The sequence below is a fragment of the Rhagoletis zephyria genome, unplaced genomic scaffold (assembly GCF_001687245.7).
Source record: "Rhagoletis zephyria isolate East Lansing unplaced genomic scaffold, Rhagoletis_zephyria_1.1 Rzeph_scaffold_00973, whole genome shotgun sequence".
NCBI lineage: Eukaryota > Metazoa > Arthropoda > Insecta > Diptera > Tephritidae > Rhagoletis > Rhagoletis zephyria.
The window spans coordinates 90,447-106,646 of NW_016158057.1; the positions used below are offsets into that span (position 1 = coordinate 90,447).

Here is a 16,200-nt window from a genome sequence, read left to right on the forward strand (position 1 = left end):
CGCTAATTTACTTAAAATGTATACACCCCGGCTTATCATGTAGCGGTAGCTTTCGGAAAGGTGGAAAACATATATTTAATACTTGCGCCGGGTATTTAATGTTCGGCTCCGCCCGAACTTAGACTTTCTTACTTGTTTTAAATTTTGATACTTTTCCAATCGTGTAAAAAAATTTCCGTAGAAGTCGAAAAACTGGTCAGAGATGTTTACAATTTCTTTGCACATAGTGCTAAAAGGGCGGACGAATTTTCCAAGTTTCAAAACTACATTGGTGTTAAAAGTCATAAAACTTACTGTCCCGTCAGGGATAAACTCTTGCGAGAAATATTGCTTATAGGCTTCCAAAAAACAATCACTCGCATTGCCACATTTTTCATCGCTTGCTATGAACCGTCCACAAACATTACAAAAATGGTCCATTTTACATTTTGGTTCCGACATTTTTAATACAATATATATTATGTATACAATGTTGTTTTTGTTATTTTTATGAAACCGATGCACTTAACTTAAATCACTCACAAAATGAAATAAGTTCCAAAAAAATTAATAGCGAATTTTATCACGACCGAGCGAAAGTTAAAATACATCAGCTTCGGCTGAGTTTCGAGTCTTAACTGAATCTTTATTTTTGATATTAGTTCGCTTGTACGAAATAAATAACAGGCTAACCTAATATTCGCGGCTTGCGTTTTGGTACGCATGCCGTCGAATTTGTTTTTTTGCGTCACCCTAAATTCACTTGCATGCGTTTGCATTTGATTTCATTGAGCGAAACGTCAAATCAAAATGTCACGCAGAACAAAAATTGGAAATTGAGTTAGCTTCATACGCACGCCGTTCAATTTCGGTTGATCTCATACAAGTTGCATGTGCATGAGAAATTTTTGACAATAAATTGGCGGCGTGCGTGAATATTAGGTTAGCCTGTAAAAATCGCTACCTGTGCGGTGGTTGGAAACAAAAAAGAGGAAGACGAGGAAAAAGAGGAAGAAGGGGAAAAATTTATTGCATTTGACTGCAAAGTTCGAAGGTCGATAAAAAAAAATTCGAACTAACATAAACAAACGCCGCGATACAGGCCTTCTAATTTAGCCTCTATTTTCACCCCTCACTCTCAGAATCGACCTAACTTTTGCTAACCTGAATTTGTTCCACAATGTTATTTATTTCATGGTAGGAGAGCTTCTCAAACAATATAGAAGAAATTCTTTCGATCCAAGTTGTTGAAAAGTAACGAATTTCTAAATCCCGGGAACAATCCCGGGATTGTGACAACGCCATCCCGAAAATCCTGGGATCGGAAAAAGCCGAAAAATTACCATCCCTAGTTTCAACGCTTTCTTTGATGAAAACTAAACTAAAGCCTGGTTTTCATTAGGTCATATTTGACGTCAAATGTTGTCAAAATAATGAAAACGGGTTGTCATCTGGTGTCATTTGCGTTTGTTGTCATATATCACCACGCACGGTCATATAAAATGGCAGCGAAGTGAAAACGGCCCTCGCCACTGATGTGGCAGCATTTGACTACCAAAATGTATTTGCCAACATGTTGGCAATTTTGATTTTGTTTGCTATACGAAAAGCTGATTCTAGCTACAATACTACAATACCGATCGTTTAGCTACAAAAAAAACAAAAATGCAGGTTGATAGAACTTCTCACGCTGATTTCAACAATACCAAAATTATTTGAGGCAAGTAAAAACAAAGAAAATATAACAGGTTAAACTTCAACTTTCCTATTTTTTAGTATTTAATATCTCGGAAACTGACCGATTAGAAAAGTATTGATGCCAATTTAAAGGTAATTTTAATAACGCCATTGAAAAAAATAGATATACAATATCGATTTTTACCACTACTTTCGTTAAATTTTGCCTTATAAATAACCTTTTTATATAAGGTAATAACTTGGACTTTCTATGTAATATAGTTTTCTGTAGCATTAATTAATATTAATATTAATATTAATTAATTATGTAATTTTCTTCAAAAAAGGTAATTTTATGAAAAAATTTATTTTTTTGTTTTCTAGTATTTTTGACTTAAAAATATAAAAAATCATAGAAACTGTGTACATAAACTGAAAAATAAACTAATAATCTTTATTCTGACATCATTAGCTGTTTAATCGGTTATGTAGTTTATAAGATATTGACATTTCAAAATATCGAAAAACTTAGCTTAACTTCCTATATGTTCTTAATTTTTTACATGCGCTAAGAAATTTTGGTAAGGTTGAAATCAGTATGAAGGGTTCTATCCAGTTACATTTTTAATTTGCTTATAGCTAAAGCATGATACAAATATTTAAAGGTAAAACCGCTCGCTCAATTCGTCGGCCATTATTTATTTTTTGAAGTTTGTCTACTTTATAAAATTGAAATTTTGAGAGCAACTCAAATGCCAAATAAAAGTAAAACAAAAAACAAATAGATGAAAATATTAAATTTTTCCTTTATTTGAAACTGAAAATGAGAATGTATTTGTGGGATTGAAAATTTGAAAACATTTTTGTTATGTTAGCAAACTTCAAAAATGTTCAGGCTGCCTCTCAGCGGTTTTACCTTCAAATTTTTGTATCATGCTTAAAAGGTCTGTATTCTACACTTTTTGTAAAAATTTAACTTCACATTGGACATCAGTAATTAAAATGGAATGTCAATCATCTGACACCGAAATTTGACGATAGTCTTTGACATGCACTGCGGTATCGACATTTGGTCAGTTTTTTAAATGTAATGACACCAAGTAAACAGCTGTCAGATGAAGGAAGTTTTTGAAGTCAGTTTGAAGTTGACCTAATGAAAACCAGCCTTAATAAATAAACTTAAGATTGACGGTATCCATAGCATAATGTTATGCAAGGAACTTGTAAACAAAAATTACCCGCACTATGTGTGGTCAGCTGCTAAATATTTGCATGTGTAATTAATTGATTTAAATTTACTTTTAAGAAATTAAACTTATTGGTACATATTGTATGTATATAATTCTTACAACCAAAAAATGTTAAATGATCTCATCTCTGTGCCTAAGACTGTACCTGCATTTATTTATTTCTTGTTTGATTTAAAATGTACAAATTACAAATATATATGTATGTATGTAAATGTTTTGTATTCGAAACATTTAATCCTAAATAAATCAAGCATATAACATGTGATCGATAAAGCAGTCGTTGTATCTAACCGGAGCTTCTACCTCCGATTTGTGCTAATCAGACATTGAACAACCGGCCCTAAGATGTTTCTTGACTGATAAGTACCTTCGTGGGATCATGCCCAAGTATGTTTCTTTAATAAATTTCCATATTACATTTAATAAATGTTCATATATGTATACGTAGATAAGTAAGAAATACTTTAATTGGTTTACAAGTATGTAGTGTACATACATATTTATGTGTTAAGCTACATGTTTTACGCCAGAGATTCAAATTCATGTTAATACTTTAGAGTAATAAACGAACGAAGCTTGTGCTGGATGTATTTTGACAAGCTGGTAGCGGGCTCAGTGAAATTTTATTTAACTTTCCTTACAATATTTGTGAAAAGAAAAATGTAAATATATCGTCACCTGAAACGCAAAAAGACGTAGCAACATCGTAACTGAAATGGAAAAAGTCGTGAAAAATTTGTTTATTTTTTTCATTGAAAGATGTGGGAGTTGTAATTCGATGAAATCCATCATATCAATCAAAAACTGAATTTTGTATTAGATACGACTTTTTGAATTTCAGCGATGATGTTTGTTGCGTCTTTTTGCATTTCAGGTGATATGTGATTAAATTTTTACTTTACATTTGTTTTGTAAACCACCTCTCTGAGTCAATATGTTAACAATAAGAAACCAAGGATGCATAGTAACGTTAATTTTGGCGTTTACCAAAAAAAGCAATCGTTTCTGTTGGAACGATTCAGTTTTTTATCGTTTAGGTAATTATCAAAATAATTCTATTTTGGTTTTTAACGAAAAGAAATTCAATCGTTAATGGTGAAGCTGTAGCATGCATTTAGGTGCTAGGTGTTAATAGTGAGCAGGGATGCCGTTTGGATCTAAATAGATACAATTGGATACATTTTTAGACGATTTTTTGCGAGATATTTATTCCGATCAGTATAAATATGGATACATTTTTAAATAGGCCAACATTTTATAGTTTCTATAAAGTTCTTTTCGTTCAAAAATCGATTTTAATTAAAGATGGTAGAAAGCATTACGTTTTCTAAATGTATTAAAAACCACTACTTAAGCGTGATATTAAAGTATTTCATATTTTATGAACGAAGCAATGAACATATGAAGAGATCTCTCCATAATAGGTATAAGTGCTTATTTTTTATTAGCTAAAAAGGATGCTTTAAGCAAGACCTTAATAATATATATAAAGTAAGTAGATACTCTTTCCGTAGTAATCTTTTTCATATCACATATTTTTTATTTGTTAATTTAAAAACAAAGAAGATCTCAATGTAGGTTAAAATACACCGTTTAAAACCCAAATTTGATTTATTTACGGAAATTTGTACGAATTTTACTGAAAAGTCTTCAAATATACCCTAATTTTTTTTGGTTTATTTGCGCATATTAAGAGAGGTAACCAATTTCCTCTTTTAATGTGTGCAAATTTGCACACCGTGTAATAAAATTAAACATTGCCTGTTTACTTTTACTTACCAAATTTGTCGCAAAGAGCAATTTTACACATAAAATGTTTAAAATAGAGTAAATCTGAGCCCCTAATACTTTTTGTTAGTAGAAAATGTATTTTAATTTTAAAAATTTTTGCAATTTTAAACATTTCTTGTATATATGTTAAAGATCTCAAGTTCAAAATCAAATCCTGAACATCTTATACGTATATTTATGCAGATTCTTGTTGAAAAATAGATACCTACTTTTCAGTAGTAGTTTTACATGCACTTTTTAGAGTGTACAGGTACAAATGTAACATGTTATTTAATATTTATTATACTTACTTTGCAAAATACTTATGCACAAAAAATTTAATTTATAAATCTAAATTACAAATGTTTGATTTTATGAAAATAAAAATATATTTATACATATATATATTATATATAAATTATTATTTTTTTCTTTAAAATGTTTGGTTTTCTTACAAATTATGAGATGAATACGTAAAAAAATAAAATTGGATACATTTGGATACATTTTTGGCTAGGTCGGTGATACANGTGAAGCTGTAGCATGCATTTAGGTGCTAGGTGTTAATAGTGAGCAGGGATGCCGTTTGGATCTAAATAGATACAATTGGATACATTTTTAGACGATTTTTTGCGAGATATTTATTCCGATCAGTATAAATATGGATACATTTTTAAATAGGCCAACATTTTATAGTTTCTATAAAGTTCTTTTCGTTCAAAAATCGATTTTAATTAAAGATGGTAGAAAGCATTACGTTTTCTAAATGTATTAAAAACCACTACTTAAGCGTGATATTAAAGTATTTCATATTTTATGAACGAAGCAATGAACATATGAAGAGATCTCTCCATAATAGGTATAAGTGCTTATTTTTTATTAGCTAAAAAGGATGCTTTAAGCAAGACCTTAATAATATATATAAAGTAAGTAGATACTCTTTCCGTAGTAATCTTTTTCATATCACATATTTTTTATTTGTTAATTTAAAAACAAAGAAGATCTCAATGTAGGTTAAAATACACCGTTTAAAACCCAAATTTGATTTATTTACGGAAATTTGTACGAATTTTACTGAAAAGTCTTCAAATATACCCTAATTTTTTTTGGTTTATTTGCGCATATTAAGAGAGGTAACCAATTTCCTCTTTTAATGTGTGCAAATTTGCACACCGTGTAATAAAATTAAACATTGCCTGTTTACTTTTACTTACCAAATTTGTCGCAAAGAGCAATTTTACACATAAAATGTTTAAAATAGAGTAAATCTGAGCCCCTAATACTTTTTGTTAGTAGAAAATGTATTTTAATTTTAAAAATTTTTGCAATTTTAAACATTTCTTGTATATATGTTAAAGATCTCAAGTTCAAAATCAAATCCTGAACATCTTATACGTATATTTATGCAGATTCTTGTTGAAAAATAGATACCTACTTTTCAGTAGTAGTTTTACATGCACTTTTTAGAGTGTACAGGTACAAATGTAACATGTTATTTAATATTTATTATACTTACTTTGCAAAATACTTATGCACAAAAAATTTAATTTATAAATCTAAATTACAAATGTTTGATTTTATGAAAATAAAAATATATTTATACATATATATATTATATATAAATTATTATTTTTTTCTTTAAAATGTTTGGTTTTCTTACAAATTATGAGATGAATACGTAAAAAAATAAAATTGGATACATTTGGATACATTTTTGGCTAGGTCGGTGATACATTTTCTTGAGACGGCGCGGCAACACTGATAGTGAGCTGGCAATGGCTTACAACAACAACTTTTCGTTGATTTATTTTGTTATGATTGATGATTTATTTCGTTCAACGTTAACCAAAGCGTATTCAATAAGGTGGTATCGGTACGCCAACAACAAAATGTACATTTATTTTGTTTTTGCTTTTGCGGCGAGGACTGTCAAAAATTTCATAGGAATGATGTGAAAGAGAACAAAAAACAATCAACTGCTCCAACCAATCAACAGCAGCCATTTGACATATGAAGCCGTGAGGCGAAGAAAAATAAAAGGGTGCTGCTATCACCTGTTAAATACGCCTTGGCGTTAACGATTGAGTTTTGTTTCGTTAATTCGGCTCTGAAACGAAATGAAATTATTTTGATAAGTTAAAACGAAATCGATTCATATAAGATGTGTACTCGTATTGAGAGAACAAAATTCTCCAGCAGCAAAAGTTCTGAGAATTTAGCAGCATTCGCTCTCAAAGAGACGAAATATCAACAGAAGTACGAGAACGCAAAATTTGCAAAAACTTGCAACCTTCGAAACAGCTGATCACTTGCACAGTTGCCACTGGTGATTAATTTGGCAATTTATTTTCTCTTTGGTACATTTTCAACCGATTCGGCATTTTATACAATTCAATAGTTTTCGATAAGAAAAACCTTTTTAAAATAAAAATTAATTATATTGGAATGAATAAGTTATTTTTCTCATAATTATTTGTGATATCACTTGGTGACGCATTCAAAAACAGAGTATCTCCTCCAAACACCCATCATTGATCCAAAAACAATGTAATAGATATAACTACAGATGTAGCGTTAAAATTATAAAATTTTCACTTCAACAATCAACCTACCAAAACTGAAAACTTCAGCAAAACAACATTTCAGCATGCTGCATTTAAATCTATTTTGGTATATTTAAAGGTAAATTATGGTACAAATGAAAAATGTCATACGGCAACCATAGTCAGCACACACTAAATTAAATAAACTGGAGATTAATAGCAAATTGTTGAAAAATAAACACAACAAACGATGTGCATATTAAATTTACTCACTTTTTCGTTGTATACTAGCATTAATAATAAAATTTGCAATAAATAACTCAAAAAGGCCATATTTTCTTCTGTTTATTTACAAACATGTGTTTGTGATCAGCTGATTTTCTTACTTGCAAGTTTTAACTGGGAAAAACTTTTCCAGCAGAAATTTGNACGCAAAATTTGCAAAAACTTGCAACCTTCGAAACAGCTGATCACTTGCACAGTTGCCACTGGTGATTAATTTGGCAATTTATTTTCTCTTTGGTACATTTTCAACCGATTCGGCATTTTATACAATTCAATAGTTTTCGATAAGAAAAACCTTTTTAAAATAAAAATTAATTATATTGGAATGAATAAGTTATTTTTCTCATAATTATTTGTGATATCACTTGGTGACGCATTCAAAAACAGAGTATCTCCTCCAAACACCCATCATTGATCCAAAAACAATGTAATAGATATAACTACAGATGTAGCGTTAAAATTATAAAATTTTCACTTCAACAATCAACCTACCAAAACTGAAAACTTCAGCAAAACAACATTTCAGCATGCTGCATTTAAATCTATTTTGGTATATTTAAAGGTAAATTATGGTACAAATGAAAAATGTCATACGGCAACCATAGTCAGCACACACTAAATTAAATAAACTGGAGATTAATAGCAAATTGTTGAAAAATAAACACAACAAACGATGTGCATATTAAATTTACTCACTTTTTCGTTGTATACTAGCATTAATAATAAAATTTGCAATAAATAACTCAAAAAGGCCATATTTTCTTCTGTTTATTTACAAACATGTGTTTGTGATCAGCTGATTTTCTTACTTGCAAGTTTTAACTGGGAAAAACTTTTCCAGCAGAAATTTGCAGCTCTCTTTCATATTTTGCTCTCCCAATTTCCCCTACTTTGCAAGTTTTTTGGGTACGAGAACGCCAAACCAGCAAAAGTGTTCTTAAACTTTAGATAGTTGGGCGTAAGAGTACACTCCTATAGTTTGTTGAGCATCTTTGTAAGAAACAGTAACCTTTACCGTTAGTTCAACTTTTTGAATCAGCACACAGGTTGAATAAAAATTAGAAAAATCTGTAAAAACATCGATGTAATTTTTCTAAACATCGATTCTTCAAACATCGATGTTTTCACCGTAATTTACATCCCTAGGTTGAAACGATTTTGGTCGGATATGGGAAGAAAATTGGTAGGGGAAAAAATTGTTAGTGGCAACGCTGCTGCCAAAGCTGTTCATTTTCATTTTTTCTCCCGTCTCTCGTGTTAATTTTTCACTACATGTCACATAGCCTCTCTCCCACGATCAGCACGTGTCGCTAAACCAGCATACACGGGCTCAACATGAAAGGGGTACGGCAAAGCAGTCCCGCGGATGAAGTAACCAAACAACATTCAGAAAACAAAACAAACGCGGCAACGAAGGAAATATACCCGGCGACGATCGCGGGATGCACCCAGCAATCAGCCGGCTTCAGTTCGAAGTAAACAAACGTGGCGCGCGGTTGTGCCGCTGATCTACGGTACAGCACATCTTCTCAACGCGTTTGCGAACAAACTCGTACGTTCAGTGTTATTCGCTGGTGTCTTTAGCTTGCGCTCCACTGTATTGTGTGAAAGTGAATGTTTATACTTCGTGCGAAGGAGGAATGATTTGCACGGAAGTGTTTTTTTTATTGAGATTCTTTAGTTTCAGTGAGTGTTTTGTTGGCGGTTATTTTTTTCGTGACGCCGGATGCTTGGAACATTTGGCGCACATGTTTTCGCGTGATGTGTACAAGTACGATATGTTAGCACACGATTTGGCTATTTTGGTATCGGCGGAGCGCTTAACTGCGAACATCAACTGAACGCATTTTGCATATGCTGTTGATCCGCACATAATTAAGTACATAGTATGTACATTAGGGTAGTCCAAAACCAGTAAAGTCGGAACTGTAATGCTCTCACCCCCAGGATTGTTCTATATCGAAAAAAGTATACCCTTATTTTTTTATTTTGAAATCAAAAACTATTTAGAGGTCGCTCAAAGCGCTCAAAGTTTTCCGTGTATTTTTATATGGGAAAAATTAACTTTTTCGAAGAAATGGTATAGAATTCTTGAAAGTCAATATTTTTCGATCGGAAAACTCTGGTTCTCTTCAGGAGACTTTCAATAATAATACCCATCTGTCTATTTAACCATTTTTTAGTACTAACGATTTTTTATTGGTCGCCCCATTGCATTTTTCGGGGTTTTTGTGGGTTTTTGGCGGACCTATAAATTACAGTTGCATTGAAGAAATGGTTAAATAAACAATTAGTTGCTATTACTGGGAATCTCCGGCAGATAAACAGAGTTTTCTGGTAGAAAAATATTGATTTTTAACTATTCTATACCATTTCTATGAAAAGTTGTTTTTTCCACAAAAAAAATACATGGAAAACTTTAGGCGCCTTAAGCAAATATTTTTTGATTTCAAAATAAAATATAAGGGTATATTTTTTTCGGTATAGAACAATCCTAGGGGGTGAGAGCATAAAAATTCCGACCTTTCTTTTTCACATGCATTTTTGGACCACCCTAATGTACATACATAATACAATATTTCTGTCAATGTGTGTGGGGCTTGATTGTCAGCAACTGTTAGCGTATTTTTTTTTCCACGGTGCACTTTATACGAGAATCGTTATGCTTCTTCTACATACAAACATATGCCCGGCGTTTAACGGTTTATTCTGCTAAAATTGAATCTACATAGCTAGTATGTGCTAGCAAAAATCGATAACAAAAATCAAAACATTTCTGTTGAAGCTTTTAAAAGCAATCGTGTGGTCGCAAGATTCACTTACAGGGCCTTTGAAGGCCATACCTTTGCCAAGCCATCGATTGATGCTGACGTTCATTAAAATACACTGAAAGTATGCACAACATTTTCTTTAGATATGTACATTAGGGTGGGTGGAAACCCCCAACTTTTTCCAATTTGATTTTGGCCCGGGGGGGGGGGGGACGGATTGTTGAGGGAATGTTATGGGAATGTTGTATCTATGGTCAGTATTACCTGTACAAAAAATGAGAAATCCTCTTAAGCTTAAGCAATTAATCAAACAAACTTTTTGAACACCGTTTCTTCGCCAAAGTGATGTAAAGCCAATAAAGGGATTATAAAAGTGCAGTATAAGTACGGTGACCATTCGTCCTTTATTTTAAAGGACAGTGCTTTATTTTAACCCCCTGTCCTATATATATTTTTTTCAAAATAAAGGACGCCTAAAGGACACGTTACCCCTAATAGAGGCAGTAAAATAAAGATTATTGGCGTTGATGGCAAATCTGTAAAAACAGGGAATATTGGTCGCGTTATTATACTGATTGAAAAACACTTAGGCTTTAGTCTTCAGTGGTAAATTTGCATCTTGCATTTTAATGAACTTCCTCTTAGGCATCTCATTACCTATCTTAATGGTAGTACAAGGGAAGTCGTGAAATTTAAAAAATAGGTATTTACATACCTGATATCGACCCAGAACGTCTCAGTACTGATCAAAAATATCTCTTGGAAAAGTGCCATGCTATTTGTAGCGGTCATATTCCAGATAACCTTGCGAATCGGGATCCAGAAGCCCTTTGCCATGCTCGGTGGCTAACTACTACGAATAGGATTCTTCTTTTATATGTGTCCGAACACAAGCCCTCCAGCATATTGCAAATCTTGGTTATATACTCTGCAGTTGACGCAAAGATATGGTTCATAATCAAACAGAATTGGCAGTTTTATCATAGCAGTTATTACGTGTGGTGAACCATCTGTGAGTCCAGATTCTTACCAGAAGCATTGCGAGAAGCCGTAGTGGAACCCTGCGTTCAAACGAATGGTTTTGCTCTGCATCCAGAAAACTTACGAATGGCAATGTTCGTAGATCCAAGGAACAAATTAAGGGGACGAGCTGTCGATATAATCAAAAGAGCTCGACAAAATCAGAAAAAAAGAAAATTTTGCGTCCCAATAATTAATTTCATGGCAAAAGATTATCCGGAACTTATTCACTGGACCCCTACGCTGGCTGAGTTTTCAGAGCAAGATATTGAAGAGGCCATTGATTTCTTGGATAAGTTCAAGGAAAAACTCCTTGCTTCTCCCTGCTACACACTGGCAGTAGAGCGCACAGTGCAACTTGTCACGTGGCTTTAAAAAAAATGTGTGATGGGAAGAAAGAGATGGTTTCATAAGGAATACCCTATCTTCTCGGCTGAAAATAAAAACAATTTAAAACAAGTAAGAAAGTCTAAGTTCGGGCGGAGCCGAACATTAAATACCCGGCGCAAGTACTAATATATGTTTTTTCACCCTTCCGAAACCTTCCGCTAGATGGTAAGCCGAGGTGTATCAATTTTGAGTAAATTAGCGTCCTTCAATTTCGAAATACTGAAGTTTCAAGCATTTCTTAAATTTACCGTTATATGAGAATCGGCCGTTATTTTAGTCCGATTTCAATAATTTTCAACGTTTTGCTTACACGTGGCAAGTACAATAACCATACCGAGTTTNAAGATTATGCTTGCCTTTCTTAAGTGGCTAGGCTCCCTTACGGTTAGTTGGTTGGGTTGGGAGTGCCTGGAATTCCACCTTCCCGTTTCTGAAGTAATTTTTGTGAAAGAAGGGCGAAGAGTTACATGCAAATTAAAAAAAAAAAAAACTAGTAAATCCGGGCGGACGTTGTCGGTAACTCGGTGATCGGTAATTTTTTCCCATGTATTTTGTTTGTGTAACACTATTTTGCACAAACAAAATACATTAGAAAAAATTTCCGGACACCGAGTTACCGAATACCGAGCTCGGTGTGAAGATCCATATTGTTTCTTACGTTTCATTTGATATCGAAATTTACAAAATATTGTTATTAGTGTTCAATACGTTTGAAAAAAAAAACGATCTCTGGTTACGGTTCAAACATCAGCCAGGGGCATGGATAACATTGGATGGTATCCAAATGGCAAATTTTTTGTTCCTGTTGATGTGCGCATGCTTATGTATATGTTTAAATACATAGTACATTATTTTGCTGCTATCCTTCCTATTTCTCCCCAACATAAACATACATATGAAACGTAGCCGCGAATAGCATTGGAAAACCCCCGCTTCGCATATGGGCAGTTTGTAATTAGCGTTAACGAAAACAGCGACACGGGAATTTTAAGAACGTTGCAAAGAGCACAAAAAATGTCGATGAAAAAAAATATTTTTTCTCCAGTTCAAAACTATCCTATCTTTTAACAATACACACCCACAAAATTTCATTGAAATCGGTTAAGGGGTTTCGGAGATTAGCGTAAACGAACACAGTGACACGAGATTTTTGTATATCAAGATAACCACGTTGCGAGGAGCATAAAAAAATATCTTTTCTCGGGTTCAAAACTATCCTATGTTTTAAGTTGGACCCAACAATACACACCCACAAAATTTCTTTGCAATCGGTTAAGCGGTTTCGGAGATTAGCGTAAACGAATACAGTGACACGCGATTTTTATATATTAAGATAAGCACGTTGCGAGGAGCATAAAAAAATATCTTTTCTCGGGTTCAAAACTATCCTATGTTTTAAGTTGGACCCAACAATACACACCCACAAAATTTCTTTGCAATCGGTTAAGCGGTTTCGGAGATTAGCGTAAACGAACACAGTGACATGAGATTTTTGTATATTAAGATAAGCACGTTGCGAGGAGCATAAAAAAATATTTTTTCTCGGGTTCAAAACCATCCTTTCTTTTAAGTTGGAACCAACAATACACACCCACATTGAAATCGGTTAAGCGGTTTCGGAGATTAGCGTAAATGAAAACAGTGACACGGGATTTTTATATATTAAGATCAGCACGTTGCGAGGCGCATAAAAAAATGTCGATGCAAAAAAATATATATTTTTTCTCGGTTTCAAAACTATCCTATCTTTTAAGTTGGAACCAACAATACACAACCATAAACTTTCATTGAAATGGGCTAAGCGGTTTCGGAGATTAGCGTAAACGAACACAGTGTGTTGCTTTTCATAAATGACTAGTACGAGAACATGCCACTCGAACTGTCATTCTCTTTGTTTTGCTCGTTCATACATTGAACTATCTTATCGACATCTTGAACAAAGTGTCATTTATATGTATAATTTTTTTAATAAAGGAGAATTGAGTTGACTACATACGAACCCACGCGTTTTTTGTCTTTTCGCTCCTAGGTTTTACTCAGCTGAACTCTTTTCATCGCAAAAATACGAACCGGCATTTTGGGTTTTGCGAAGGTTTTTTAGTTTCAGTAAATTTCCTAATAAATTCAAGTTTCACGACACCGGTCGATTGTTTCGTAACGTAACCTTTTTTTTTTTTTTTTATAGTGCTTTAAAGTTACTCTTGCACCGATATCACGGTTGAAGAGATTTATTTGGCCGATTCCAAGAATTACAGCGCCACCACCGATTATTTGAAAGCGATTCTTATGAGTTGATATCGATGACTAGTACTTATGTGTTTTGATGTAGTAAATCATCTCGTATGCAATTTATTTATTGGATATTGTCTGTCTTGCTATCTTGGGTGTAATTGTTTTGAATATTATGTGGTTTTATATAAGTATGATTTTATAGTAGTATTTGTGTATGTTTAAGGAATTCAGATAATATAATGTATGTTTTTGAATCTTCCATTTTATGTAATTCTTCAAAAGAGGCGTGTGCTATTAATTTTGGATGATGTGCTCTAATGTTGTCATATTTATTGCATTTGAGTATGATGTGCTCTGGAGTTTCTTCTGTATTGCAAATTTCACATAGAGGATCATCTACTACCTTAAATTTTGCTAACGTATGTCTGCAGAATGCGTGTCCCGATAATATTCTATTTATTTGTTTTATTTGTTTTGCCTCTATATTTGGGACTAATTTGTGAAACCATGGTCTTTTTAATAATTTAGGAAATATAGTGTAATATTTTTTCCCTTTATCATACTAATTTCAGAGTATTTTTCTTGCCATTCAGAGGCCAATCGTCTTCCAACTTCTTTTATGGCATCTTTTATATTCCATTCGATAGTTATCTCTTCACCAGTGATATTAGCAAGTTTTGCAGCTCTGTCCACCACGCAGTTTTGATGAATTCCACTATGACTTGGGATATAGTGTATTTCCAATGTAATGATATTACTTGTGTTTATTTTATTTATTAAGTTTATTATTAAGCTATTGTTCGTCTCTTCATCTAATAGCGCCAATGCTCCTGATTTGCTATCTGTCAATATGGCAACTCTTTGGTATTGAAGCGAGGTAGCAAAATCGATAGCTTTATCAAAGGCAATTATCTCAGCAGACATGGATGACAAAATCTTGTTTATGTAAAAAGCTTTTATAGTGTTGGTACGTTCGTGGAAAAAAGCTGCATTTGTTGTGATTTCTTTAATTGAACCATCCGTGAATATTATTTCTAACTCTTTGCTTTTAAGTTCTTCAATTTTGGTAATAAATAATTGTTGAATTTGTTCACTGCTCGCATTCTTTTTCGAATTTACCATTCCCTTGAAGAATTCTGTGTCAATTTTTGTTTTGTTAGATGTATTGGAAAGCGTTGGTATTTTTACAATGTTTCGGAAGATGTCATCATACTGTTTAAAGACAGTGGTATAGCTGGTATTGAAGGATAAATTATCCTGTGAGAGTACTTCTGTGATTGGTAGTTCGTAAGCAAAACTTTTAATTATGTCTTTGGCTGTTGTTAATCTAAATCTGTATTCCAGGGGTAATTCAGCGGCCATGTGATAAGCCACATGCGTTGGTGTTGATCGAATGAGTCCCAAGCATTTCCTTAGTATTCTATTGTTACAGCTTGCCAGTTTTGTTGATGCCGTTTTGCTTAGATTTGCGAATGAGGAAGCAGCATATTCTGCTTTTGCTCTAGCAAACGCTTTGTAAAGTTGTAAAGCTTTGCTTGGTGATATTCCAAATTTGCAGCCACTCAGGATATTCAGAAATTTGCAATCTTTGTGAATTTTGTTAGTTATTTCATTTACATGAATATTGGCAGAGTTGTTTTTAGATATATATCTTCCAAGGTATTTAATTGAGTCTACTTGATTTATATTTATGTTGTTTATTTGTATGTCTAGTTGTTGTTTCTTGTTATTAAAGTGTATTACATTAGTTTTGTTTAAATTAAGTTTTAGGTTTATTTGATTGCAGTTATTGGTGAATTCTACTATTTTATTTTTGAGATTTTCTTTTATGGTGTTGAAGTTCTTGTGTGCCGTGATTATAAAAAAATCATCTGCGAATTGGAATAAGTTTGTGTTAGCGTCATTAATGTTGTGTAGCTCAGCCGTATATAGATTGAAGAGTACTGGACTAAGGCTACTTCCCTGTAGTAGTCCTTTACTTGTTGTTATTGAGTTATTGCCTAGTTTTAGTATTCTGTTGTTTAGAAAATTTTGTAACCATCGCGATATTGAATGTGATATTCCCATATCCAGTAATATTTTAGTTAATTTGTTGATATTTACATTATCATATGCTTTTTCAATATCAATACATGCTCCTGCAACTTGATTATTTTTGCTTTTTAGGGACAGTACTGTATTAATGACATCATTAATGCAAAACGTGGTAGATCTTCTTTTTCTGAATGCATATGAACGTTGAGGTATTAGGTCTAATTGGTTCGTGGTGTTTTCGAGGTGTAG

The 16,200-nt window shown here is 32.9% G+C and overlaps 1 protein-coding gene across 1 annotated transcript in view; it reads right to left on the minus strand.

The window, feature by feature from the left end:
* LOC108362268 (uncharacterized) overlaps positions 1-15,984 on the minus strand; it is a 59,327-nt gene extending 43,343 nt beyond the window's left edge. Inside the window, exon 1 of the mRNA XM_017615178.1 lies at positions 14,481-15,984. Coding sequence (XP_017470667.1) covers positions 14,481-15,984 — 1,504 coding nt within the window. The remainder of the gene's footprint in view (positions 1-14,480) is intronic.
* Between the last annotated feature and the right edge of the window lie 216 nt (positions 15,985-16,200).